Below are 27,857 nucleotides of genomic sequence, written 5' to 3'. Positions count from 1 at the left end.
AATTATATTTTTAATAAAAAATTATTTTATTCTATTTATAAACTTAAGAATATTTTAAGAAAAAAATTAATTTTTTACTGGTATAAAAAAATATAGTTTTCTTTGAAAACTTCAGCCAGATATAAGTTATCAAATTTATTTTTCCGTTACCTCACTCTCTCTCCTCCTCTTTCCAGGACCCACCTTTTCCCCTCCCCGGACTTTCTGGCGTCGCCGCCCGCCGACTTTTTGTCCTATTATTCCCTTCCCCGTTCTCTCTTTCCATCCTATCCCTTTCCGGTCTCCCTCTCTCTACCCCACCCGTTACGTGATTATCTCCGCACGTGCATCATCGCGTGCCCGCGACGCATCCACCAGCGCTACGAAGACCGCCTCGCCCATCCTCCGTGTCTCGCTGGCGATTGGTCCGCTCCATGGGACCCACACTGGTCCCCACCGCGGCATCCAATGGCCTTGCGGCTACGGAGGAGGCGGCACGGTATTTGCCGCATTGATTCCGCGCCGGCCGTTACTGTCCGCCATCCTAAATTCTCTCCGACAGTATCTAAATTCACCACCCGCCCCGCCCCTTTTCTCTCTATCGCCTTCTTTTCCTCCTCCTCCTCCAGAGCCTCTAAGAAAGAGAGAAGCTTCGATCCTCTTCGCTGTAAAAGGGAGAGATCTTTCGATTCTACTTTCGATGGGGTGATCTATAGCATCTGGGGCCCGAATCCTTTTCCAATTGGAGTTGAATTCTGCTGCTGCTATTGGTTAGGATCATGATCTGAAGGATTTCTCAAGGAGGAGTAGGAAGAGGTGGTCCGATGGAGACCATTCGGAAGCAGGCCAGCAGGCTCAGAGAGCAAGTAGCCAAGCAGCAGCAGGTACTTCTGCTCGGATCTCGAAGTTGACTGATCTCCATATTTTCTGCTTAAAGTTTGTATCTTGAGTCCTCTTGCTTTGCTGATTTTGCTGCTGCTGCTGCTGCTGTTTAGTTCTACTTATCTGATTGGATCTTTCGGGGCTTGTCCTCGGTTTAGACGGATTGATGACTTGTTTCTAGATCAGTTTGTCAGTGAATCACATATCACAGTTTGAATAAAAACAATTCAGATAAAATATTAGTGCGGTTTCTTCAATTTCTTGAGTACAGGAAAGAATCTGGGAATCTTTCCCATGTCCTTTCTGGTGCCAATTTAAGGTTGGCGTGGCCATAGAATGACCAAACTGCCACCTTTTCTGCATTTTTTCTCATATTTCTTCTCTAACTGGTCAGCATGTACAACATCAATGGGTAATTTCTCTAACACAAAGCTGAGACCACAACATATTCCAACAACCCCTGCATTCCACAGGCAGGCAGCTCATTTTCAATGGCCTTTTCAATTTTCAGTTCTTAATTCTCACCCTTTAAAGTCTCCATCATCGGCAGGCAGTTCTTAAGCAATTTAGCGGGCGTTTTGGCCATGATTCTGGTCTGGTCGATGAAGCTGAACTTCAATGCCACCAAAAGCTTCAGATGCTTTACAGTTCTACTCGAGCAGCAAAGGTATCGTACGAAACATGGCTAGGTCTTCCAGTTAGTATGCCTTTTCTTTTTCCCTTCTTTGTTCTTGCAAATGAAGTTAAAAAGATGTCATTCTAATTGATATTGATCGGACACTGCTGACATTTTCTTCCAACATTATTCATCTGTGTAGCATCTTCAGCGGGATATTGTGCGGGGCATGGAAGCCTTTATTGCCATTAGTTTAAAACAGATGGAAATAGGTAATCTTTTTTCTCTCTCTCTCTCTCTCATCTTTAGTTAATGTATTCCTATTTCTTATATAATATTTCTGAATTTGATTTGTTTTTTCCAGTAAAAAAACTAGCAGAAAATTGTTGCAAATATGGAAATGAGAATCAAAGTTCCGGATTTGCTCTTGCGAGGGCTTCTCTTGACTTCGGTACTTCTCACATTTTGATGGAAAAAGAAAGGGAGAATCTTCTCAACACTCTTGGAGATCAGGTTATAGTATTTCTTATCTTCGTACTGTATTTTCTTCATTCTATATTGTTTTAACAACTACAGGTGACTGTATTTGGATATTAGACTTTGTACCATAGGGATTTCACACTTTCATTCTAGCTTCTTTGCCATCTAAAGTGTTATTCTCAACTACTTCGGTGATACAATATAGCCACTTATGAGTGTCTGCAATATCAAGCACGTAGTAACTTTTTCTTGAATTAAATAGATAACAGGTATGTTCTTGATATCTCTACCAAAGATTAAATTATCTGATACCTGGTCAAGTAGGACCTACTTTCTGCATTTCATTTTTATTATATGCAGTTACATAAAATTCAAAAATAGTGACAGTTACCAATATATGGGTTTTACTTTGGTGATCTTTTTATATAAAATAACTCATATCACCTTCTCTTGTTTCTGTTTTAGTCTTTTAAGCCTTTTTTGCTATTACACAGGTCTTTGAGCCATTACGGGCAATGATAGTGGGAGCTCCTTTGGAGGATGCTCGCCTCTTGACTTATCGTTATGAACGGATCAGACAGGATGTGGAAGCTCAGGTAATATTATCTTCATAGATTGGTTAATTGGAGGTAGGAGACATGTATATTATAAATAAATTTATGAAAAAATCATTACTTAGACAGCTGAAGCCATAAGACGCCAACTGAAGTCCAAGGAAGTTGGTGCTAGGGCAGATTATGCAGCAAAACTTCAAAATGCAGAATCAAAATTATCAGAACTTAAAGCTACTTTATCAGCATTAGGGAGAGAAGCAACTGCTGCTATGATAGCTGTTGAGACTCAACAACAACAGATAACTTTTCAACGACTACTTGCAATGGTACTTCCTGTTTTCTTTTTGGCATTTTGCCAGAGTAGACAGCAATATCTCATGCTCTTGAGTCATGACCTATCATATTTTGCAAATTTTCTTCTTTCTCATTCGTAAAGTTTATATATGTATATATGTGCTGCTGTGAATTATTTTTTCTAATTAAGATGATAAACCCTAATGCTAATTTTTGGTCCTTCCTCAATCTTTTTTTTGCAATCTCAGATGTCCTCAAATTAAGACGGCAAAAATATATATTCAAATCCATGGAACAATTTTTCAGCATGAGAAACAATGCAATATTTGCATTCCATCTTTTAGTTTTTAATTCGTGGTAGGCACTTATTTGTATCAGTTAAACTTATTAATCAAAATATTCTTTGCATGTAAGGATACTTTTGGAAGAGATGATATGGTTGTCCGGTACAAAGATGAAAATGGGGCCTTTCCATAGAGGATGCCAGAGCAACCTTGAGCATAGACTTTATCTAACACAAAGAGATGCAATATTGATCTTTTTCAGATTATGTATCCCTGTATACATAAATATCATAACAAAAAATGGAACACATTGATTATCAGATAAATTGAAGTAGTTGTTAGTAAAGTTTCATAAAATCCTAGCATATTTATTCATATAGCATCAAGTACCACATAGACATCAAATTACAGATTCACTATCTGTTTGCCTGATGTGTGCTTAAAATGAAGAATCCTTGTTACAGTTTGCCATAAGTCTAACCTGGAGTGACAGTATGATGAGTATCTTTGAAGTATTTGATGCCAAGGATTTAAGCGGTGTTGGTAGGCATGCAAGTAACTAGTCAACATGGTCTCCATAGTGTCATGCCCGAAATAAAATAAAAAGGCATCTATCTTTTTCTTGATTATGTAAGAGTTTAAAAATAATCAACAAGTGTCATGCCAACCCGTTCCAAGTGTTGTTACTGGCCCAACATGGTACAAGCTAGCTTTTGAACAAGGAATGTTGAACCGGCCCGTACCGGCCGGTTCAACCCGTACCGAACCGGTCCGGTCTCTGACCGCTCCAGTTCGGCGTTAAAAAATGGTACCGGCCCATACCGATTAGGTTATTTTTTTTTTTTTTGGGCTTTTGGATGCGTAAACTAGGCCGAACCAATGGTACCGGTTCGCTTACTAGTACCGGTTCGGCGATCCTTACTTTTGAACCCTTGTTTGATACAGTTTTGCAAATTGCTAAGTATATCCAAATAGATGAATATGTAGGAGAATCACAGAACAGTGAAATAGATATTTTAAATTGGAGCATCTTCCGAAATTGATGTCCTCTGATGCAGTCAAAATGTAAATGGTTTTTGCAGCCATACACACACGCACACACGCACACACATATACATGTATGTGTGTGTATATAGATATATGTATGTATGTAAGTATGTCTGTATATGTATGTATACATACATACATACATATATAGATAGATGCATACATATATACATATATGTGTGTGTATATGTGTGTGTGTGTGTGTGTATATATATGTATATATATGTATGTATGTATGTATATATATATATATATATGTATATATATGCATGTGTGTGTGTGTGTGTATGTATGTATGTATACATATATAGATATATGGATATAGATATGGACACTAATATTTGCTCATTTTTTTTCCTTTACTTACAAGGTTGATGGATTAATAGTTGCTGCTCACTTTCAGGTTGATGCTGAGAGAGATTATCATCAGAGTGTTGCCAATATTCTAGACAAACTCCATGCTGATGTACGTACTACTTTATTCCTTACCAGTGGGAAATAAATGAATTATGTAAATTATTTCATATTTATATTAGAAGTTAACTGCTTCAAGTTGCACGTTTCTAGATTATTGAAAGAATATGCTGTTATTTAGCATGTCATTATGTAGTTACTAGATTATCTAGCAGAGCAACTCTATTAACATATTCATGTTGTCTTAGATGGTTCGAGCAAAGCAGAATAATGACTCCATGTTGCAGTCAAAAACAACCAAGACTAATATGCATTCTCAAACTGTAAATGAAGATCCAAAGTCAAGTCAATGTGCTGATCTCTTACAGTCAACAGATACTGAGACTAATATGCATTCTCAAACTGTAAATGAAGATCCAAAGTCAAGTCAATCTGCTGATCTCTTACGGTCAACAGAAACTGAGACTAATTTGCGTTCTCAAACTGTAAATGAAGATCCAAAGTCAATTCAATCTGCTGATCTCTTACAGTCAACAGAAACTGAGACTAATGTGCATTCTCAAACTAGTAATGAAGACCCCAAGCCAAGTCTATCTGCTGATATCCCAGCAAATGGTCGGACTACTACATATTTTGTTGCAGAAGTAAGTCCTTCCACCTAAGTTATTCATTATTACTGTTGAGACTTATTTACAATGACTTGCATATGACGAAGTTCCAAAAGAATCACATGTCCTCTAGTCTTTTATAACATTTAGGCTAAAGAACACAAATCATGGACTTACACTCTTTATATTGTGCTATGTTGTCTTAGATGGTTCAAGAAAAGCAGCATAATGAGTCCATGTTACAGTCAAAAACAACCAAGACTAAGATACATTCTCAAACTGTAAATGAAGATCAAAAGTCAAGTCAATCTGCTGGTCTCTTACAGTCAACAGAAACTGAGACTAATGTGCATTCTCAAACTAGAAATGAAGATCCCAAGTCAAGTCGATCTGCTGACGTCCCAGCAAATGGTCGGACTACTACATATTTTATTGCAGAAGTAAGGCCTTTCACCTAAGTTATGTTGGATTTATAATGATTAAATGTTTTAATTTTTCACCATCCATTGGTGGTACGGCTGGTTGGTATGTGGGATAGTTCTCACAAGGACTTGAGTTTAAGTCCTTCCCACGATTTTTGTGTCACCCTTTCTTCCTGCACGAACGTAAAAGCAGCACCCTTTCTTCCTGCACGAACGTAAAAGCAGCATTTTTGTGTCACCCTTTCTTCTTGCACGAACGTAAAAGCATTTGCTGCTTTTACGACCGTGCAAAAGGGGGCTGCACGAACGTAAAAGCAAGTGCTTTTACGACCGTGCAAGAGGGGGGCACGTTCTTGAGGGGCGCGTGCTTTTACGACCGTGCAAAAGGGCGTGTTCGCGAAGGATCGCGACCGCGAGAACGCGTCCACGCGAAGGATCGCGACTGCGAGAACACGTCCACATGAAGAGTTGCGCCCCACAGAAATAAGTCCCGTAGAGGTCTATAAATAGACGACCTCTACAGATTAGAAAGATAATTTTTCTTCAGACAAAAGCAAAGAATTCCAAATTGTTTTCCTTTCTCTACTCTCTTCCTACCAGTTAAAATATTTCTTCCAAATTCTTTTTAAACGGGCTTGCTGCATATTGATTCTGGGTTCGAAGCTTTCTTTGATCTGTGCAAATCATCGAGGTTGAAGGAACGAGAGGTTGTTGTATCTTAGGAGTAGAACGCCATCCAAGCCTAGTGTACTGTAAGGCGGCGAAATCTACTTCAAGGAAAGTGACCAACATACCACGCCTCAGCATCTCGGGTTCCATTTTTCCTACTTTTACTTTTAATTTTTTTATTTTAGCCTATTACTGCCTATTATTTATTGAAGTAGAATAGTTTAGTTTTATTTCTGCTTCAAACATTATTTGCAACAATCTTGAAGTAGATTTTCGTACGTATAATAGGCTAGTAATTAGAGTTACCCCAATGGCCAATGCAAGTGACCCGGTTCCTCCTGAAAAGTTTAATGGAACTAATTTTAAGCGTTGGAGAGAGAAAATAGAAATCTTCTTAACCACGCTTGGATTATTTTCCATAATTTTTGACTCTCCTCCAAATGAGGATGAGAATGAACCGGCTAGGACTTGTAATTTAGAGGAATTTAAGAAGAAAGACTACCTGTGTAGGGGTAGGATTTTGTCCTATCTTTCTGATCCCCTTTTTGATGTTTATTGCACTCTGAAAACCTCTAAGGAGATTTGGGATGATCTTAATAAAAAATATGGTATCCAAGATGCCGGAATGGATAAGTATACTGCTAGTCAATTCCTGTCTTATAAGATGGTAGACACCAAGCCCATAGTTGACCAAGCTCATGAGCTAACTGTGATTTATCATGAATTAGGCTTAAGGGGAATGGGTATAACTGAAAGCCTTCAAGTTGCTTGTACCATTGACAAGCTTCCACCTTCTTGGAAAGATTTTGGGTTGTCCCTAAAACATAAGACCGAAGAAATGAGCATGAAAACCCTACTATCTGCCATTAGGATCCAAGAGCAACATCTTGAGAAAGACAATGAGCAAATCATGAACCCTGAGTTTCTAACTAAGGTGAACTTTGTAGAAGGCCAGAATAAAATCTATAGGTTCAAAAACTCCAAATTTGAAAAGGGTGGACCTAAGAACAAAGGAAAATCCATGAAGCCAAAACACCAGATCAATAAGAATGATCGGAGGCCGATTTGCTACAATTGTGGAAAATCCGGTCATATGGCAAGAGTATGCCGGATGAAGAAGAAGAAGTATCAGAACTATGAACATGCACCTTCTCAACCTGCCAATCCACAAACCAACATGGTGTTATCCAGTACTGGCCCTACTAGTACTGATGATCGGTATGTAACTTTAAGTCCAGAGTTAAATTTGGCAATTCATTCTACCGATTGGTTAGTGGATACAGGTGCGAATGTTCATATGTGTACTGATCGTACCCTTTTTACTGTTTATTAGGTCCGGAGCGGCCTAACAGTGACTATGGGGAATTCTACCTCGGCACGAGTACTTGGAACTGGAAAAGTACTTCTAAGGCTTACATCTGGAAATGTGCTTTATTTAATGTGTACCATGTGCCCGAAGGAAGGAGGAATCTGATCAGTGGATCTCTTCTGATAAGGAGTGGCTATTCTTTGTTATTTCAATCTAAGAAAGTGATTATAACAAATAATGGAACATTTGTAGGCAAAGGCTATGAGTGTGATGGCTTATATGTAATTAATAAAATGAATGATGTACCTTTGGATATTCCTTCTTATAGCAATAATAAAGTTATTCTTTCAGTATGTTCTTCATTTCTTTGGCATGCTAGATTAGGACATGTGAATAATAATACTATTAAAAGAATGATTAGTTCTGGTTTATTGCCTAATGTTTCATTAGATGAAAAAGAAAAGTGTCTAATTTGTGTTCAGTCTAAGCAACCTAGAAAACCATTTAAAATGGTAAATAGAAATTCAACTTTATTAGAATTAATACATTCAGATGTATGCAATCTAAATGAAACTTTGACTAAAGGGGGTAGAAGGTATTTTATTACCTTCATAGATGATTACTCTAAGTATTGTCAAGTTTATTTAATGAAATCTAAAGATGAAGCTTTTGAGATGTTTAAGACTTATAAATTCTTAGTAGAAAATCAACTTGACAAGAGAATAAAAATTCTCAGGTCAGATAGAGGAGGAGAATACACCTCTAGTAACTTAAATGAATTCTGTAGAGTTAATGGAATTCTACATGAAGTTACACCTCCCTATTCACCTCAGTCCAATGGAGTGGCTGAAAGGAAGAATAGGACATTGCAAGATATGGTAAGATCTTTGCTTGCCAACTCAGGTTTACCTGAGGTTTGGTGGGGGGAAGCAGTGCTTACTGCATGTTTTCTGCTTAATAGGGTTCCATTTAAAGGTTCTAATGAATCTCCTTATGAACTTTGGAAAGGAAGAAAACCTAACCTAAACTTTCTAAAAGTTTGGGGTTGTTTGGCTAAGGTTAATATTCCTTTAATTAAGAAAAGAAAATTAGGACCTAATACTTTTGATGCTATATTTCTTGGTTATTCTCTTAATAGTGTTACTTATAGATTCTTAGTCATTAGTTCTGACATTAATGGCATAGATAAGAATACTATAATTGAATCTAAAGATGCTTCTTTCTTTGAAGATATTTTTTCTTTTAAGGATAAAATAGAAAAGCATATAATAGATAGATCAAATAATGAATCTTGTAATTCACCTTCTAATGAAAATGAAAATGAACTTATTGATGTTAATGAACTTGGTAAAAGCAAAAGAATTAGGAAAAAGAAAGATTTTGGATCCGATTTCTATACCTTTATGGTAGAAAATGATCCTAAAACATATAAAGATGCTATGAACTCATTAGATTCTATGTTTTGGAAGGAAGCTATTAATAGTGAAATGAATTCACTTATGACTAATGAAACATGGTTTCTAACTGATTTACCACCTGGTAGTAAGGCTATAGGTTGTAAATGGATCTTTAAGAAGAAATTAAGACCTGATGGTTCAATTGAAAAATATAAAGCAAGATTAGTTGCTAAGGGCTTTACTCAGAAAGAAGGTATTGACTACTTTGATACGTATTCTCTTGTGACTAGGATAACCACTATCCGTACTTTAATTGCACTGGCTTCAATCCATAATTTGATAATCCATCAGATGGATGTCAAGACTGCCTTCCTCAATGGTAATTTAGAGGAATAGATTTATATGGATCAGCCAGAGGGATATGTGGCTCAGGGACAGGAAAGAAAAGTTTGTAGGTTAGTCAAATCCCTTTATGGTTTAAAACAAGCTCCTAAGCAATGGCATAGAAAATTTGATGAAATAATTGTTTCTTATGGCTTTAAAGTAAATGAATCCGATAAATGCTTATATTCTAAGTTAGAAAATGATTCATGTGTTATCTTGTGTTTATATGTTGATGATATCTTAATTTTTGGTACTGATATGAATATTGTAACTGATATCAAGAATTTTTTATCTAATAATTTTGATATGAAAGATTTAGGTCAGGCAGAGGTAATGCTTGGTAATAGGATTACCAGAATACCTAATGGTATAATCTTTGATCAATCACAATATATTGAAAAAAATTTTTGAAGAAATTTGATAAGTACAACTGTAAACCAGTGAGTACACCTTATGAGCATGGTTTGAACTTGAAGTGCAACAAAGGTGATCTAGTAGCCCAAGAAAAATATGCTCAGATTATTGGGACACTGATGTATATTGCAAATACAAGTAGACCTGACATTTCCTATGCTATAGGAAAGCCAGTAGGTTTAATAGTTGCCCTAGTCTTAGTCACTGGGAAGCACTGGACAGAGTACTTAGATACTTGAGAGGTACCATGTCTTATGGTTTACATTACTCAAGATTTCCCGCTGTACTTGAAGGATACAGTGATGCTAGTTGGATCACTGATTCAGTGAACCGAAAAGGAACTAGTGGATACATATTCATGTTGGGTGGTGCAGCTGTTGCTTGGAGATCATCCAAACAAACTGTGATCACCAGATCCACCATGGAGGCTGAGATTGTAGCCTTAGATTCTGCATCTCAAGAAGCAGAATGGTTTAAGAATCTTATGTCAGAAATTTCTATTATGGAAAAGCCTATGCCTGCTATCTCTTTGTTATGTGACAATGAAGCTGCAATTAATACTTGTAGAAATACTGAATATAACAAGAGAAACAGAAGACACATTAGTGTGAGACATAAGACAATTAGATACCTAATTAAAAATGGTATCGTGACTTTGGAATTTGTTAGATCTGAAGGTAACCTAGCAGATCCTTTGACTAAAGGACTAGCTAGAAGCAAAGTTATAGAAACATCAAAGGGGATGGGACTGAAACCCATAAGGAATCATTGACAATGGCAACCCAACCTATTCTGACTGGAGATCCCAAGACGAAAGCTTCAACGGAAAAAACAAGTTGTTTAATGATTAGTTAGCACCATTATTAAAAAAAATGACTTTATGTCATTTGGTCTCTTCCTATGATGTGAGTGCTAAACACAGCAGAGGTATACGGAAGAGTTAAAACTCTAAATGAGTCCGAGTCTATGACAAGGTGCTGTGCTGCGAGCACCCTTGGAGGATTCACCTATGTGAGTGTGACTGTATGGCCGCAGTCTATGGGGATAAGGGTTTAACCCCTAGAGCGCTCATGAAACTGAGATATTGGTGCATTAGGCCGTAAAGCACCACCTATAATGAACCCAGTATTTGCATTTGTCATGGGTGAAGTATATGAAAATCTGAACCAAAGAATTTGGTTCAAAGCTTTTTAGCTACCACTATTCCTTTCAGATGTAAGTATACTTTCACTAGGTAAAGGTTCAAAGCCGCAAGCTACCTTTACTGAAATCGTGACATGAAAAGCCCGGTATGACTATTTTTATAAAATCTTAAATAAATAAAAAAAACATTTTAATCAGGTGGGGGATTGTTGGATTTATAATGATTAAATGTTTTAATTTTTCACCATCCATTGGTGGTACGGCTGGTTGGTATGTGGGATAGTTCTCACAAGGACTTGAGTTTAAGTCCTTCCCACGATTTTTGTGTCACCCTTTCTTCCTGCACGAACGTAAAAGCAGCACCCTTTCTTCCTGCACGAACGTAAAAGCAGCATTTTTGTGTCACCCTTTCTTCTTGCACGAACGTAAAAGCATTTGCTGCTTTTACGACCGTGCAAAAGGGGGCTGCACGAACGTAAAAGCAAGTGCTTTTACGACCGTGCAAGAGGGGGGCACGTTCTTGAGGGGCGCGTGCTTTTACGACCGTGCAAAAGGGCGTGTTCGCGAAGGATCGCGACCGCGAGAACGCGTCCACGCGAAGGATCGCGACTGCGAGAACACGTCCACATGAAGAGTTGCGCCCCACAGAAATAAGTCCCGTAGAGGTCTATAAATAGACGACCTCTACAGATTAGAAAGATAATTTTTCTTCAGACAAAAGCAAAGAATTCCAAATTCTTTTCCTTTCTCTACTCTCTTCCTACCAGTTAAAATATTTCTTCCAAATTCTTTTTAAACGGGCTTGCTGCATATTGATTCTAGGTTCGAAGCCTTCTTTGATCTGTGCAAATCATCGAGGTTGAAGGAACGAGAGGCTGTTGTATCTTAGGAGTAGAACGCCATCCAAGCCTAGTGCACTGTAAGGCGGCGAAATCTACTTCAAGGAAAGTGACCAACATACCACGCCTCAGCATCTCGGGTTCCATTTTTCCTACTTTTACTTTTAATTTTTATTTTAGCCTATTACTGCCTATTATTTATTGAAGTAGAATAGTTTAGTTTTATTTCTGCTTCAAACATTATTTGCAACAAGTTATTCATTATTACTGTTGAGACTTATTTACCATGACTCAAATATGATGAAGTTCCAAAAGAATCATATGTTCTGTAGTCCTTTATATCAGTCACACAAATCATGGACTTGCACTCTTTACATTGCGCTACAACATATATTGTGATTGTATTTTGCCAAATTGCACTTTTGTATAACTTTGGATAAAGTAATGATCCTTTGAAATGTTAATAAACATGCCAGAGTTGTTATCAGTTACAGTGACTTCAAATTATATTTTTATTCTTTTTGGACAGGTAAATGTTGTTATCTTATGACGTTCTAAAGTATAATGCATCGATGTTAATTGTATATCTTGTTTTTTTGACTTGATATAATATTGAATGATAGATTTGGCACTACTTTACACTAATCCTAATGGGAGATGCACACAATATCCTCTTAAGTCAAGGTGAGGGAGTGTTTTTTTAACAGTAAAATAAAAGATTCTAAAAAAGGGGATTCTAAAAGTTTTAAGATGATTGACCATTACTTTAAAATCTACATGCACCCACCGAGGCCACTTTCCTACAACCACCTCACTCTTTTTAGTCCTCACCCCCAATCCCCCTTCTTTCTATGTGTTGGATAGGCCCTTTGCTTGTGCAAACACCAAATTACCGAGCTGGGAAAATACGATCAGCCATTTTATGAATCTGGTTAGTCTTGAGGTAAGTATGTTAGCATACGTTAAAATGCTAATTCATCACACAGGAAGTGTACTACCAATTGACAAAGAGGGACCCACATGTTTCTTGGTTATAAACTTCCCAAGGAAATAAGATTAGAAAGTTGTACAAGATAGAGCTTCATTTATAAAGATTGATATCTAAATAAGGACCATAGTACCATATGACACTCAGATTTATATTATTATGACAAATGGATTGCATTGTTCTGAGTTGTGCGCTATCTGAATTCTTTGCACCAAGTACTTGCATATTTTCAATCGATGAAGATCCCTGCTGCAAAATTTAGGATAGGGCTATTTTATCTCTGGAAGAAAAGCATGTATTCAAAGTTCGTCGAACCAATACTGGGTGTCGTACTGGTTGGCAACTAGTAGGGCACACGATATGGATTTGCATATCGCTCATTTATTCGGTATGCGATTTTCTTTATTTTTTTATCTTTTCAAATTTTTTGTTTTTCACTTTTTGTCAATGTTTTTTTGTTTCCGCTTATGATTTTGATGATTGTGGTTGTTTAATTTGTAATTTGACAATATTTTGAGGTCTTTTTTGGCCATGAAATGGAATTGAAGTACAATTAAAGTATTTATAAGTGAATATACATATAATACATACATAAGATTTAATGTGCTTGAAGTACAAAATATGTATTGACATGATCTCCTCTCATTTTGGCATGATCTCCCCCCATTTTCTCCATTTTTTGCCGATTTTCAGCATGAGAAGAGAAAAAAGAGAAGAGGGAAGGGCAGAAGGCCATTTACCTATTTTGGCTTTGATCTAGGCTGAAATCCACGAAATCTGTCCTCTTTCCTCGATTTCTTTTTTGAGTTAAAAAAAAATATAAGAGGAGAGGCAAAAGTGTAGGAGACCTTCTATGCCTCCCTTTTAATTATTAAAGGGGGAGAGAGGGCCGAACTGCCCTAAACCGAGCGGTCAGGACTGTGTTCCAAACCGAAGGGCTGTATCGTCCTAGTTCAGGGGCTGTACAGTTCGGTTCGGGGTAGTATGGCCTTCCATGATCATATTTGACATAGAAACTCTTAACATTTTCTTGAGGTTTGAAATCAGATAGATTAATCAAAACCAAGATTTTAATATGGAAGATCGGGCTCCTTGGTCATAATTCGTGTTGTTTTCAATGATAGACTGCTAGCATATTATACTAAATCTAAGACAATTGTGAGAATTATTCACATATATTGTCTATAAGATATTTGACGACATTTGATGAGAGTATCTCTTAAATAATGCCCTGGGGATTTTTTTTTGCAACAGATGGTCATCCGGATAGTTTGAATTATGGTAATGAAGATTGGGTTGATCTTTATCAGTTGGGATTTCTGTAAGAGTTCCATGACACAGTTGCAAAAGCTGATTGTGTGGAATGTAATCAGTATGAATAGTGTATTATATAGTCAGATGCCTGAGCACTTATTGTTTGTTACTACGACAACATGTCGGGTAATGCTTTCTTTATTGAAGATTTGGAAAAAGGAGATGAGGAGCAAGAAGTGTGAAAGATCATGGCCATAGAACAGTTATTTGGGATGCCAAAGAATAATTATGTACCCCCTTGTATATTTGGAATACCTTAAACTTGTGTCCACCTTGGGAGGAAAAAAGGTCCTACGATGGGTGACTAATTCTTTAGGACCTTGCTCCCAAACTAAGCATATATCTGATGCTGCAGCTTGGCGATCATTTCATGTCATGCCTAACATCCAAATGCCCCATAATCACGGGCCAGAATTTTTACAAGGCTAGTACTAGGGATTTTTTCTCTATATGTAGTACTAATAAGAGGAAGCTGGTTAAAATCATTCTAGCAGACATTATTGGTCATGGTCAGATACTCGTTGAGGGACTACAGATTTTCAAAATTGTGGAAAAACTATGCTCCTGCAAGATTGTTTGAGGGAAGAGTTATGCTGCAGCTGCTCGAGGATGTCGTCTCTTTTTTTTGTAGTAGCTAGGGAAGAGCTCTTAAATACATCTAAAGTATGTACATCCAAGAATATCGTCATTCAAAAGGTAAAATAAAGGAGGTGGAAATTGGTAAGCGAGAATAAGAGGTGCAAGGAGGAAGCTAAGTTGGCCATATAGTTTGCAAGTTGATTTCCTTCTCACAAAATATGAGAGGTATGGGAATAAGCAAAGGACTATTGATTAGGTATAGTATCGGTGTTATACCATTCTGACAAGAAAGTGGGTCCAATATGGGTGTAGGGCATAGGTTCTCTCTTAAACTATCCATACCAACCTACCAATTGTGTATCGACAATTAGGACGGTAAGGATGGATTGGTATGCATTTTTCATTTTTTCTTGCATTCTTGTTGATATTGAGTTAGTCCCTAGCATTTCAGACTATGAGACCTGTGCGAGCATGTGCTTTATCCCACATCGGCTATTGACTAGGTAGATCTTGGGTACTTATACAGGGCCAAAAAATCTAAGTAACACCTTTTGGCTATCATTTTTGGATGAGGTCCTGGGTGATTGTAAATGGCATTAGAGCGTACCTAGCCCATAGACCATATGGACTAGTGGACACTACAGCAGGAGCCCATTTGAGATGACCATAAGTTGATCGTGCTGCTTGTGATTAGATTTGCAGTACTTGCGATTGGATTTGAATGGATTTGGATTCTTAGCCTGGCAAGGACACGATGGCCTAAACAGGAGAAGTATGTGAGACCCATGCAAGCATGCGCTTAGTCTCACATTGGCTATGCATTAGGTATTTATATAGAGCCAAGGAATCCAAATAACACCTTCTGACTAGCTTTTTTGGGTGAGGTCGTGAATTGTTACACAATCCATGCCGGCACATACAAGTACCGTACCAATCCTATTCAAAGACTGGTATGGGACTTAGTATTGGTTTTATAACCCTTGATTTGGAAAGATAATAATTTTGGAATCAGCAATACGATATATATCGAACGTGTTGGTTGTGTTGAGATACCATAAGGTCAAATTGAGATGCTGGTGAAATTCTTGCTTAATGTTCAGAATTCAAGTTCTACATGGATCACAATGCCATGAAAATATTTATTGATGTAGTTAATAGATTATTTTAGTAATTTATCTCATCTGTTATTCTTAAGATTGTTTATCATGCAGGTTATTCACCCATTTGATGCTCAAGCAAATGGGGAGCTAAGTCTCTCTGTTGGTGATTATGTTGTGGTCCGCCAGGTACATGTTCAACAAATAGAATTATTTTAGTGCATCATGTGCATTGCACATTTTATCAGGTCACTGTTTAGATTTATATAGTTTTCCATGTGCTCTGAGTTTCTTTTTCAGCCTATAATCACGCTTTATATTTTTTTATACATTGTGTAAATTTGTGTTTGTTATATCAGATGTTAATAAGTTGTAAAAGTTTGTTCAAGAGACAAGCTTTATTTGAACAATTGAGATCCAATTGACCCGAATTCTTAATTCATAAGTAAGATCTGGCAGTTGAAAGAGAAGTTGAAAAAAAAAGGAACCATGTATGCAGATTTAATCCTTGTTCTGAAAAAATTGGGCATTAGTTGTGAAGTTGCAAAGGCATAATTTTGCTCTAAAAATTATTAGAACCGATCATATTTTGTTATAATTGAACATATCACCGTAACCATAGTCAATAGACTGTGTCCTAGATATATATTCCTATTTCATTCTCATATGGAAGCAGAGCCTTACCCTCAATGTTCTCAAAAATTGATGAATGGTACCATGGTCCGTAAAGCTGACCCATACAGATGGGGTAAAGTGTCGTTAACTAGGTGAAGGAGATGACCTTCTTCAAACATACATGGAGAGGCAATGTTTCCAAGAATTTATCAGTTTGGAGACTTTAATTATGACATTTTGTTCTTCCTTCCGACTTCAACAGCTTATGATTGGAAAATGCCTATTTTAGTCAAATTCATTGTTTGGCACCAGTGCTTACATGGCCTGATTGAGTATCATTCTTCATCCCTGCCATCACTTGCTGTGAGTATGTTCTCCCCTTAAGCATCTCCACAAGTTGGAACCCATACAGTTCTTTTTTGGATCAAACTATGATCTGCAGAGGTTGGATTGTCTTCTCTCTCTCTCTCTCTCTCCCTCCTTCCCTCCCTCTCTCTCTCTCTCTTATGTGAGCTTCAAATCTGAGGAATGAGGATTACAAAACAAAGAGTTAAGAATTCTTATCTGTAGAAAGTGTGCACATACAAATCCAGTAATTAGGAAAAAATTGATTCTCTGGAGCTAAAAATTTGCCTGTCAGGAAACTCTAGAACCGGTCACTGCAAAAGGAAATCCGACTTGTCATGTTTACAAATTAGCCCATGGACAACAGAGAATCCTCCGAGATATTCCTATAGTTGAAACAAGCCCCATATTTAGGCAAAAAATTATATTTTTTAATATAGGAAAAAAAATTTATATGTGATTCACAACATATAAGCTAAGAACAAAATTGATATGTTTTCATACTTTTTAATTGTTATCCATCTCACTTTGATCAGAATTTTACTGGTTTCTGAAAAGCTCTGTTAGCTTTTAATATTCTTGAACCAATTTCCATTTCATCAGCTAATAAAGAGTCATTTTTAACTCATGCATCTCCTCCTGTACCATTAGTAATGGCAGACTTTCTGTGCTTTTTTTTTTTAATCTTTCTGATAAGCAAATGGTTACAATTTCACCACATTTCACTATGCTAATAAAATGATACAATGAAATATGGCTGTGCGGGAAAGATATTCATAAAAGAGGGGGTAAGGGAGGAGAAAATTAGGAAACAAAGAGAGAAGGAAGAAGAAGAGGGGAGCATTGAAACCAGCAAGCAAACTGAACAGTGGAGCCCCAAGAACATACGAAAAAGCTTCTATGCACTCATTAAATCACTTGTTTTACAACTCCGAAGTACTTACTGCCTACAAATGGTCATTTTTTTCCTTTCCGCAAATGCTCATTTATGACATGTTGCTGACCTGCTTTGAGGTTCTGAACTTAATCAGGCATCCATATGCGACAGTGAAACAAATGCACTTGTGAAAAACTATACACTGACATCAATATGTTACCATGTTGGTTTATAAGATAATTTCTTGTAAAATGGCTGAAAACTTATTTGCACAAAACACAAGGATAAATTTCTTACTGTTAAGCTTACAAGGGGTGCAACTGATGCTTCGACATTGATTTTCCTGTCGAGCTTCTTTCAGATTTTAGTTTTCTTTGTTCCTAGCATTAACTACTTCACAAACAAACGTGGAAAAATGTAGACCAGGTCATTCATTCCTAAAGTGGCTATTGTAGCCATTGGAAATTTTTCTCTAATTTCTGTCGTGCATCTATAGGTAGCGCCTAATGGATGGTCTGAAGGTGAATGTAAGGGAAAGGCTGGCTGGTTCCCCTCCGCCTATATAGAATGGCGGGACAAAGCCCCGGCGAGCAAGGTGATAGAGCCGTCGATGTTATCATGATCTTTACTATGCATATTGAAATTATTGTGCAGGTATTTTGTGATTGTCCTCAACTCCTCATCCCCAGTTTTCTCCAATCCTGCCTAATTTTCCGCGCGAAATTACTTCATCCTTCTTCCTACTTCTATTTTGTAATTCTTGTCTGTTGTGTATGTCAGAGTCTGAGTTTTTGTCTTCTTTTCTTGAGTTGTATATGGAATATGATTGTGTCCATAATAGTTGTATAAATTAGGTGATGCTTGGAGAATTGAATGATTTGAACTTGATAGTCGTATTGTCTGTTATGGTAGCCAACTTTGGCCTTGTGGAGTACGTTAAAATGTCAATCTAACTAGTTTGAATTAGATTAATACATTGGCGTTGTGATTGGTGGTTGGATTGGGATTGGATACTGTTTTTGTCACCCAAGACTGCTTTGTCACAGTTTTTTTTTTTTGCGCATGGATGATACTTTCCAAGTCCTTCTAACAGCCTCATTGCTGATGGATCTTTATTAGATCTTGTGTTGGCTCAATTCATTCTGTCTCAAAAATCTGCACCCTGCCCCTGCAGTGTCCGTCAGAGCTTGACTAGCTGTCCCTCTGGGGCTTACTGCCCATTTAGACCTGTTCGTTTAGCCGAGCAAACTAGGGAGATGTCAAACCAAATTTCTTGTTAGAAATGGCGAAGTTAGTGAGCTGGTTAAAATGCATGGAGTGAGTGTGAAAAGTTTCATGAGGGGAGTTCTTTGGCCTCGAAGATCCTTTTGTTGCATTCTCCCCAAAGATGCCGGATGCAAGCCGAGAAAGAAACTCTACTGATAGCACTAACTTGACTTCTCTCCTTGAAAAGCTGTACAACATTTTGCCACCTACAAAACTGAAAAAAAGGCAAGAAGGGATGTCTCAAACCTTCAATTAATGGCCGTCTAATGTGGTTGCAACTCCGCATCCTTGTCATGTATTGACTATGCAACTTAAGTACTAGCATGTTGATTGATTACGGCCATCGGCAAATAACGTGATCACATTATTTCAGTTGTTTCAAAGAATCAAACAATCCTTCAATCGGATATGTTGCACATGAGGGGATCATTATCACTACAAAGAGTTTTGTGTCGCGTTGGGGATTGATCTTGCTAAGAGAATGCCCATTCGATGCCCAATCCATTTTAGCAACAAACCCTACCGCTCAACTCACAATCCAACCCAAATTCAAAAAGGTTAGGTGGGTTTGAGTTGACTAATTCTGTTAATATGTAAGCTAAGTTGGTTTGTGCATGCAATTTTAGAAATTTGGTTTAGGTGTTGGTCTGCTCACTTTGAGAACCTTAGAAATTAATATGGACTCATCATGGATTAGGCCAATTTAGTTAGTTTAATATAGAAATTTGGTTTCAGTTTTTGATTGGCTTTTTCGAAGGGAAATACCTTATTTTACTCGTTTTTTTTATAAAAATTAGATCCAAAAATAACTCATGCTCTCAACCCGAACCCAAACCAACTTGAAATGAAGATGACATTTTCCAGCTCAAGCTCAACCAAGATCATGTTTATATTGGCCGAGGTAATCCAGATTATGGCTTGGTTGGCTTGGATCATGGCTAGCATGGCCATAGTTTCAAGCCCTAGATAAAATAATAAATGCATGGCCAATATATTAAGTTTGTATCCCTATCCAATTATCCAACTTCGCTTCCAGGGAAGAAATAAGTTTTCTTTTTGTATTATAGTTGTACCTTGTTATTATGCCTTGGAAGTGTGTTTCAAATAAAGAACTCTCATTGCCTCATAAAACTAGCGTGCTCCTTTCACGTTTAGTTTAAGGTTAATGTGGCAAAGACTGTTTTTGCCCAAGAATTCAGTGGGCACTTTATCATAAAGCTAAAATTCACATTTTGAAAGGTACACCAAGTTATTTTTTAGGGTGATTCCAATAGTAATTTTACCATTTATTACAGATAAAGTAATTTAAAAATAAGTCACTGCATTTATTTTGGACTAACTTTGCAATTAAATAGGGCCTAATTAGTCAGCTTGTAATTGTTTCCCAACACTACCTAATTGATGAGATAAGCTTTGAATTGTCATTTTAAGCATCCACCTCTATAATTTCCATGCATAAACAATTATAAAATGTGTTGTATTGCAAAAGTCAGGATCAATGATGCCATGCTTACTGTTAAAGACAACCAAAATGAAGTCTTAAAGAACCTTCATGAGATATGGAATTGAAACATTTTCTTTTTGAAAAAAAGATTGCTTGCATGGTAATAAGGTCTTAGGGATATTAGAAATCCTTGAAAATCTTTTGAGATACATACAATGATCAAGATCTATGATAATTAAGTAAATAACCTAACAATATTTTGCAAAAGCAAAAAAGCACATCAATTTTATTCCTTTTAAAAACAATCATCTTTACATTGTTCACAAAAAAAATATATCGCAGAGAAATTTATTTTGAACTTAATCGGACTACATTGCCGGTACTTTAAAAAGTGCAAACACTATAAACGTCAATATACAAATTGATGCACATATGAAAATGTTCTAATATCAGTCACCAGGATATAAACTGAAGTCCAAAATGCTACATTTTTGCAAGAACAAAAATAAAATAAGCCAAGATAAAGTTAAACAAAATTGTTGTATCATCAAGATGCTATGAAGAAAATATGAGAATAAAAGTAGGGTTACGAATGGGTCAAGTCAACTTGAGAGCTAACTTGGACCTAACCTGATTAGATTAGATCTAATTCATATTTGAAGACCTGTCTTGGGTGGGTTCAAAAGTTGAACATGAAATACATTCTAGATCATGTCTGGATCATGTATTTTTCAATCAAACCCAACCCAACATGGATCATGTATTTTTCAATCAAACTCGACCTGACCTAGCAAGTATGTTATTGGGTCATATTTGGAACACCAAAAAATGGGCTTGACCTTGCCAAACCCGATGTGGCCCAATTAAAAAACTGAACCGTGCAAGTTCCTTCTCCTATATTCTAAATATATTTTTCAATTTATTAAATGATCTCAATTAAAGTAATTTCTCTTTTTTTCATCTCAACATCTACATTTCCTCTCATGTATCTTCACTTAATTATATTTAAATATTTATATTCATTATTTTTAGGTGGATTCTTGTCTATAATACCCTCAAGTTTATCAATAATATACATTTTAAATATCATAGTTTGTAAGCTTAAGATGGGATAAAATAAAAAAATTTTGAATAACAAATTTACGTTTAAGTTTGATCCAGTCTGACCTAATCTGATCGGCTAATAGTGCGGGTTCAGATCCAAACTCATCATCTAAATATGAAATTAGGTCAGATTTGGATCAAGCATTCCTAGATCCGCCCTGACATCCCCTTAAAAAGAAGTAATCCACTCTTTCCTTGTTAGTTTTGTTGTTCAGAAAGGATTAAATTACATAAATTTCACTATTATATCTTATTTTGCTTTTAATGCAACATGAAAGATATAGAGTTGCTAAAGTCTACGCTTCATTTTCTTGCTTCCGAAGTAAACCCCCAGCTTTCGCAACATCACAGCCCTGCAAAAGATACTGCATGAATCGTATCTCATTTGTTTCTAAAAGTGCAGTGTTCCGTATAGCATTGGCTCAGGATTGTACTTTAATTAGCAAACAGTATATACCGTATTCGGCAGGCGTTACGTCACCGAGGCACAGCGACTCCGTCGCGCGGTCCCTCGGGCAAATCCAACCCGCACGTGCCGATGGAAAAAGATTCCAAGGTCGGCTACACGTGTGAGGCGTCGCGTTGTCAGTGGGACAGCATCCCCCATCTCTCTCTCATTGGTCCGAGAGACGACACTCTCCCTCTCCCTCACCACGCCCCCTCCCTCATACCCCACTTCCCACACCCTATCTCGGGAATCTAGGGTTCCCTGCAATCCTCTCTTCTCTCCCGATCCGCATTCCTTTCGAGCTCCTCCGGAGATCGATTCGAGGTACGATTGCTTCTCTTCTCTCGCGGTTTTCTTTTCAATTTCATTTCTTTTTTGTTTTGTCCTGTTGCTTATCTGCAATACGTGCTTCGGGTCACTGCAAGATCGTGGAAGAGTGGAAAAAATAAGTCTTTGGGTTTTATCATGAAGAATTTCAGTCTATTGTGTTGATTTCTGGCTGGCATTTTCATTGAAGGTGAGTTTTTTTTTTTGCTTTCCTTTCTGCTCTTTTCCTGCAATATTTGTCTTGGATTACTACAAGATCGTGAAACTGTTGGAAAAAATGTAACCTTTTTGGTTTTATCGCATGCAATTTCTTGTGTTATGGTGATTCCACCCTCACATAGACTCTAAAAGCTAGGATTTTTGCCGCATTTAAGTTATTTTTCTTCTGGATTTAGTTAATTGCGTACGCTAGGTTAAATTTTTTTAGAAGCTGTAGATTTTGTAGTGGTATTTCTTGATTAACTTTAAATCTTCCAGGAAAAGGAGGAGGATTGCAGCTCTTTACGGCTTCAGAAGTGAAAGTGGTGTCTGTAGTTTGTAGAAACTGAGTAAAACTGTCAAATCTTACCCAGCACCTTTCACGATCATTGACTGTTGGATTACAGTCTTTCCCATTCATGTCAGATGCTTCTGTTTTGTTCCCAAGTAGGCTTCCTAGGTGCGAGGACTCGTGCGGGCACGTGTTTAGTCTCATATTGGTCATTCGCTGGGTAGATATTGGGTATTTATACAGAATCAAGAAACTCAAACAATACTTTCTGGCTAGCATTTTTTGGGGAAAGTCCTGAGTTGCTACAAATGGTTTCAGAGCGGACTCGACTCATAATTTATGTGGACTAGGGAACATTGCAGCATGAATCTATTGGGGCTGACCACAGGCCGATCGTGGTGCTTGTAATTAGATTTGAATGAATTTGAAATTTTAGCCTGACGAGGACGTCATGGCTTAAACGGAGGGAGTATGCGAGGACTCGTGTGGGCATGTGTGTTCAGTCTCACATCAGTTATTCGCTGGGTAGATCTTGGGTACTTATACAGAATCAAGAAGCCCAAATAATACCTTTTGGCTAGCTATTTTGATAATATCAATTCTAGGTCTACAATGTTATTTTGAAACCAGTTTTGAGATAGATGTTAAGTTATTAATGCAATTTTTAGCCTTTTACACTGCATTTATTGAACTCCCCATTTGATTGGTTGAATCATGACTAGCCACGCTAACACACTGATAGGAACTACAAAGGTAACTGAGCAGGTGATCCTACCTCAGCAGGATCTGCTAGCTGTTGTATCGCTGTGCAAGCCTAATTCATAGGTGAATTAGAATAGACTCTGACATATTTTCTTCTACTTGATTGGAGGCATTGGGGCTGCAGAAAGGTGGATCCTCATAATAGAATTTAAGGCTATGAGGTAAATTTACCACCCTATATATAGGGTTGCCACATCGACCAAATAATTTTTGTCACCCTGCAGTGCCCAGCTGCAGACTATGCCCTCCCAACACCCCCACCTCCCAAAAAAGGAGGAAAAAAGAAAGCTTAGTTATAGCACTTGCAGTTGCATCCATCCATCTAGCCACATGGAACTCTGCAGTTCCAGCTAGATGAATTTCTAACTACAAAAAATATTCTGTCATGAGCAACCAACCAGTCCTTAAGCTGAATTATATATTCAATAGGATTGTTAATTTATAATCAATTGGAAGTAATTGTATTAAGGTGGTTATTAGGAAAATTAGAGAATACTCTTCTGCATGTTCATGAGATCCTTAAAGATGACATGGTTGTGGGTCTGCATTTTGTGTTTGATAGGAATTCACTGAATGAACTCTATGCTAGTTACTGAGCTGATATCTCTCTCTCTCCCCAGATGTTTTGATCTTTTGCACAATTCAGATGGCATTTACATCTCTTACAGATAACTTTGTGCTTCATGCATGACATCAGGGATTCATCAGATGATTTGTTGTAATTTTGTTACGCTCAACAAGCATACCAATGGGCTTATTTCTGATGAAATGTCAGAGGCAACACTTTCTTTCCATAATGCTTATCCTCCTCATGGTGGTGCCAATAAGCAGTGCCATTAGTTCAGATGGTACGAGTCTATGAGATGTTTCAGAAATTTCATAATATTTGTATTATTGTTCTTTTGTATAATTATATCTTTTTAATTTGAGAATTGTTTCGTATAGGTGATGCGCTTCTAAGTTTTAAGACAGCTATTTCTAGTTCAGATGGTGTCTTTCTCCATTGGAGACAAGAAGATCCTGATCCTTGTAAATGGAAAGGTGTGACATGTGACGATCATACAAAGAGAGTAATTTATCTGTAAGTAGCTTTATGATATAGTGTATTTATGGGTTGTATTGTTACCTTTATTATACACACTTGTAAGTTGTAACCATTGTTTCATATTATATTGTAAATTAGGCTCTTTACAAGTCTCTGTTTCTTTCTTATTGCAAAGTGAATATAGCTCAAGTGAGTAGGAAAATAGAGCTTGCGAAAGAAAGAGATCATGAAACAATTTAGAAACAAGATTACTTGCAAGTGTTTGAATGAACTCTGAAGCTAATGCCTAGATTTGTTGATATAACAAGAACTTACCTATTGGATGTTTTCATTTTCTCTGTTTGCAAGTGAGATTGTTGCTTGCATGTAGAATACTTGATACATGAGTTTTGAAACTACTCAAAAATGATAATCTGGGGGATATCATCTGAAGAGAAAATGCTCGACTTCAAATGTGATAGGACTCATGAAGGGGAGTGACTTTCGAAGTGAATATAGCACTTCAAGCAGGATAGTTGGCTGCTAAGATCAGAAATGATTAAGAGAGCTTTTAGTTGACACCAAGATTTGTTGGGGAACAGTATACACATGCAGACATACCCTAAACTTTTTTTATACGTTGTGATATGAAGTTGCACAATCTCATTTGGATTCAGTGAGGGAGGGTGACAACCAAACAGGATCAAATGGGGCTTAGTTTTGCCTTATATTTTAAGGAGAGATGTATGTGCATACGGGCTTTTTTTTCTCAGATGGAGACTTATCACATACTAGATGTGGCCCAGTACCTTTGATTCATATAGTTTATAAAGATAAGGCCCAATTTTTGGAACATTTAGTGGAATTGCTGGCGGCCTCTGATTGCTTTCCCATTTAGATCACTTAAGCTATGAGTTTCATATGACTTAAAAGAGTTAGGTCTTTTGTTGTGGCCAGCCCATGTGCTCTAATGATCATTGAAGCTCCAAGGAAAGAATGGTGGCAGTTCCTAAAACTTGGTGCCAAATTGAAAAATAAGAAATCTGCTGATTGTTAAACTTAAATTGATGTTAAAGCCTTGAAGACTCCCTCCAGTGGAGACTATACTGAGACTGCTTATGAAAATAAGAAATACTGATGTGCAGCATGTGTGCTGAGAGAGAGAGAGACGAATTTAAGGGTGGAGATGCTACAAAGAGTTCTCATTATATAGGGAGTAGAGTCTTCCATGCTTGTTGCATGTGATCTGTGGAAGTCTTGATCTCCCTGGTAGAGTCTGTCCAATGAAAATAAACAGACGACTACAGTAGGGGGGGAGGAAGAAATAGGCATGGTGTTCCTTGGGAATGGAAAATAGGGATAGTTGCTCTTCATTCTCCAAAAAGATAAATCAGAAAACCCTCAGGGTTTGGTTTTCCTAGCTGGTAATGTAAAGAAGCAAAAGTTATTTTATGCTAACCAGCAGTTATGGGAGTTCACAAATAAGAGTCAAACTTGAAGTTGGAGTTGGAGTCACACTCCTGAGCATTCATATTTATATGAGATATATTGTCAACTAATCACGTAATTTGCATTCAAATGTAAATGTGCTGTTGTAAGAGGTCAGGACTTGGATTGTTCTTCATTTCCCAGCAGCCAAGACATATTTTATTGATAACACTTTTTCTGCAATCTACAAAACTGCAATGTAATTACATATTTGCTTTGTAACTGTATTGTAAGTTCTAGTGCCCCAACTTAAGCTCTCAAACCTATTGTAGCTACTTTTTTGACCTTTTGATTCAGAACCTTAGTTTTGACTTGTCCCTTTTTTGTTGCTTAAATTTTATCGAGGTTTATATATAGCCTCATCTTTCATAGTTTATGTTGATTAAAATAAAATCTTGCATTTTGTCATCAATATGGCCGTAAAAAATAGCTATAAAGTTCTGGGCATGCTGACAGACAATGAACAGGATAATTTGCTTTTGCTAGACATGTTTCAACTGGGTAAGTCTGAATGAAGAAAACTCTTGGACTGTTATGGAGCCAACCTGTGGCCATGCATGCTGAAATTTCTTTTGCCGTGCTTGTCCTAATTATTAACAAAAGGTGTGGAAGCTAGTTGCGGAAAAGAATAGCATTCATGAAGCATTTTGAGAAATGTCTCACAAAATTGTAATTGCTCGTTTAGATGATCCATGCCTGGTTGCACTGATGTTTGGAGACTTACACATACATACATACATACAACATAAGAATCATTTAGTGAACGAGTGATACTCGAATACTTCTAAAGCTAGCAACTGTAAATGTACATGCCAGGGTGCAGTTTGATGTCATTGATATTCTTCAACATCCTTGGTATGATGCTATAGGGAAAGGTCTACAACCTCGATACTGGATACCATAATGTACCTTACTAGTTTGGTATGGTATGGTTGATATGGTAACGTATGCATCGTGTACTAAAACATCTCTGTAACCATTTTTCTCACTTTTTATCTTAGTATGCCGCAGTACGGGTTAGTACCCACCTTGGTACGCCTTGGCATGTGGTGGTACACCTCGGTACGGGATGGTACTGGGTAGTACGGGGCCTGTGCCGATCTGAACTTGAGTTTCGTACCAGTTCCACCCGGTATAGGGCGGTATGATGGACCATTCTATGGGTGCAGCACAGTAGGAGGACCATGCTGTTTATTTTTGTCAAATGAAATGTTGACTGATTCATAAACCAGTAGAATGTTGTCTAAATTTTATAGGACACTGCAGAAAATATGTTATCGAACAATAATACAATAAACTTGAGGTTGTAAGTTAGGATTTTGGGTGCATCCAAGTGGCATGAGATCAAATAAAGTTTGTCAAAGGACAGTAACATTGAAAGCAAGTTTTGTGAGAAGTGTGCAAGAAAAGGAGATTTTTTTAAAACTTACCTCTCCTTCTTGAAGGGATAAGTAATTGAAATAGGTTTGAACATGTGTGGAAATTTTTATTTGTCCAAGAAAGTTGAAATTGTTCATGGAAGTTGTTTGAAGGAGATCCATTTTGAGCTGCCTATGAGCACAAAAACTAGTTTTTTCTTCTAACTGGGGGAGATCATGCTACTCTGGTCATCAAATCAGATCTCAGATCATAGAATTACTAAATCTGACTAAATGAGTAAAGAATGCATTTGGGATTGATTTGGACTATACAACCTGAATGGATATGTCAAATGTTTTGTCAGGAGGCCATCTTTTGGCCACTTGATTGATGGGAATGTTTTGCTGTTTGTGGATTCGAGCACGTGGTTTTCTAGGATATGTTCATCTCACTTCATTGTATTTCCATTATTGATATGGTTTATTAAGTATTTGGATTGGTAGAGGAAATGCATCTATTCAGAGATTCATTTGTGCAACTCTTTTATCTCATGTTTTGGTCCACATTTGATGCTGCATTTAAACTTTATAATGGA

The 27,857-nt window shown here is 37.2% G+C and overlaps 2 protein-coding genes across 6 annotated transcripts in view; both read left to right on the top strand.

Annotated features, from left to right (window-relative positions):
* The first annotated feature begins 492 nt into the window (after positions 1-492).
* On the top strand, positions 493-18,522 carry LOC103716668 (SH3 domain-containing protein 2-like). Of its 4 annotated transcripts, none has more exons than XR_015987784.1 (11): positions 493-863; positions 1,412-1,528; positions 1,680-1,749; positions 1,842-1,990; positions 2,452-2,553; positions 2,637-2,837; positions 4,540-4,602; positions 4,799-5,194; positions 5,365-5,598; positions 11,719-15,902; positions 18,047-18,522. XR_015987784.1 is itself a non-coding variant. In XM_039126946.2 (11 exons), exons 1-11 carry the CDS (start codon positions 804-806, stop codon positions 18,170-18,172), a joined length of 1,593 nt encoding a protein of 530 aa, XP_038982874.2. In that variant the 5' UTR covers positions 493-803; the 3' UTR covers positions 18,173-18,522. The 4 variants fall into 4 exon arrangements, 3 of the variants coding, with proteins under 3 accessions (XP_038982874.2, XP_038982875.2, XP_088579224.1); XM_039126946.2 differs by having other exon boundaries at positions 15,828-15,902; XM_039126947.2 differs by lacking the exon at positions 5,365-5,598 and having other exon boundaries at positions 15,828-15,902.
* Positions 18,523-21,940: 3,418 nt separating this feature from the next.
* The window catches only part of FEI1 (Leucine-rich repeat protein kinase family protein), a 32,363-nt gene continuing 26,446 nt past the window's right edge, over positions 21,941-27,857 (top strand). The window contains exons 1-4 of one of the 2 annotated variants that reach the window (XM_008804727.5): positions 21,941-22,136; positions 22,238-22,329; positions 24,089-24,239; positions 24,337-24,472. In XM_008804727.5, the coding sequence (XP_008802949.1) occupies positions 24,140-24,239; positions 24,337-24,472 (236 nt within the window). In that variant the 5' untranslated portion in view covers positions 21,941-22,136; positions 22,238-22,329; positions 24,089-24,139. The remainder of the gene's footprint in view (positions 22,137-22,237; positions 22,330-24,088; positions 24,240-24,336; positions 24,473-27,857) is intronic. The other variant, XM_088723094.1, reaches the window with a different exon arrangement.

Source organism: Phoenix dactylifera, chromosome 6, assembly GCF_051530095.1.
Source record: "Phoenix dactylifera cultivar Ajwa chromosome 6, Ajwa_hap1_PhDact_Kaust_v1.1, whole genome shotgun sequence".
Lineage (NCBI taxonomy): Eukaryota > Viridiplantae > Streptophyta > Magnoliopsida > Arecales > Arecaceae > Phoenix > Phoenix dactylifera.
This window is presented reverse-complemented; position numbering and strand designations above follow the sequence as displayed.

Coding starts and splice junctions, on each gene's coding strand:
- LOC103716668 (XM_039126946.2), top strand. CDS start 804: ATGGAGACCATTCGGAAGCAGGCCAGCAGGCTCAGAGAGCAAGTAGCC. Junction 864..1,411: donor AAGTAGCCAAGCAGCAGCAG/GTACTTCTGCTC, acceptor CATCATCGGCAG/GCAGTTCTTAAGCAATTTAG. Junction 1,991..2,451: donor TCAACACTCTTGGAGATCAG/GTTATAGTATTT, acceptor GCTATTACACAG/GTCTTTGAGCCATTACGGGC.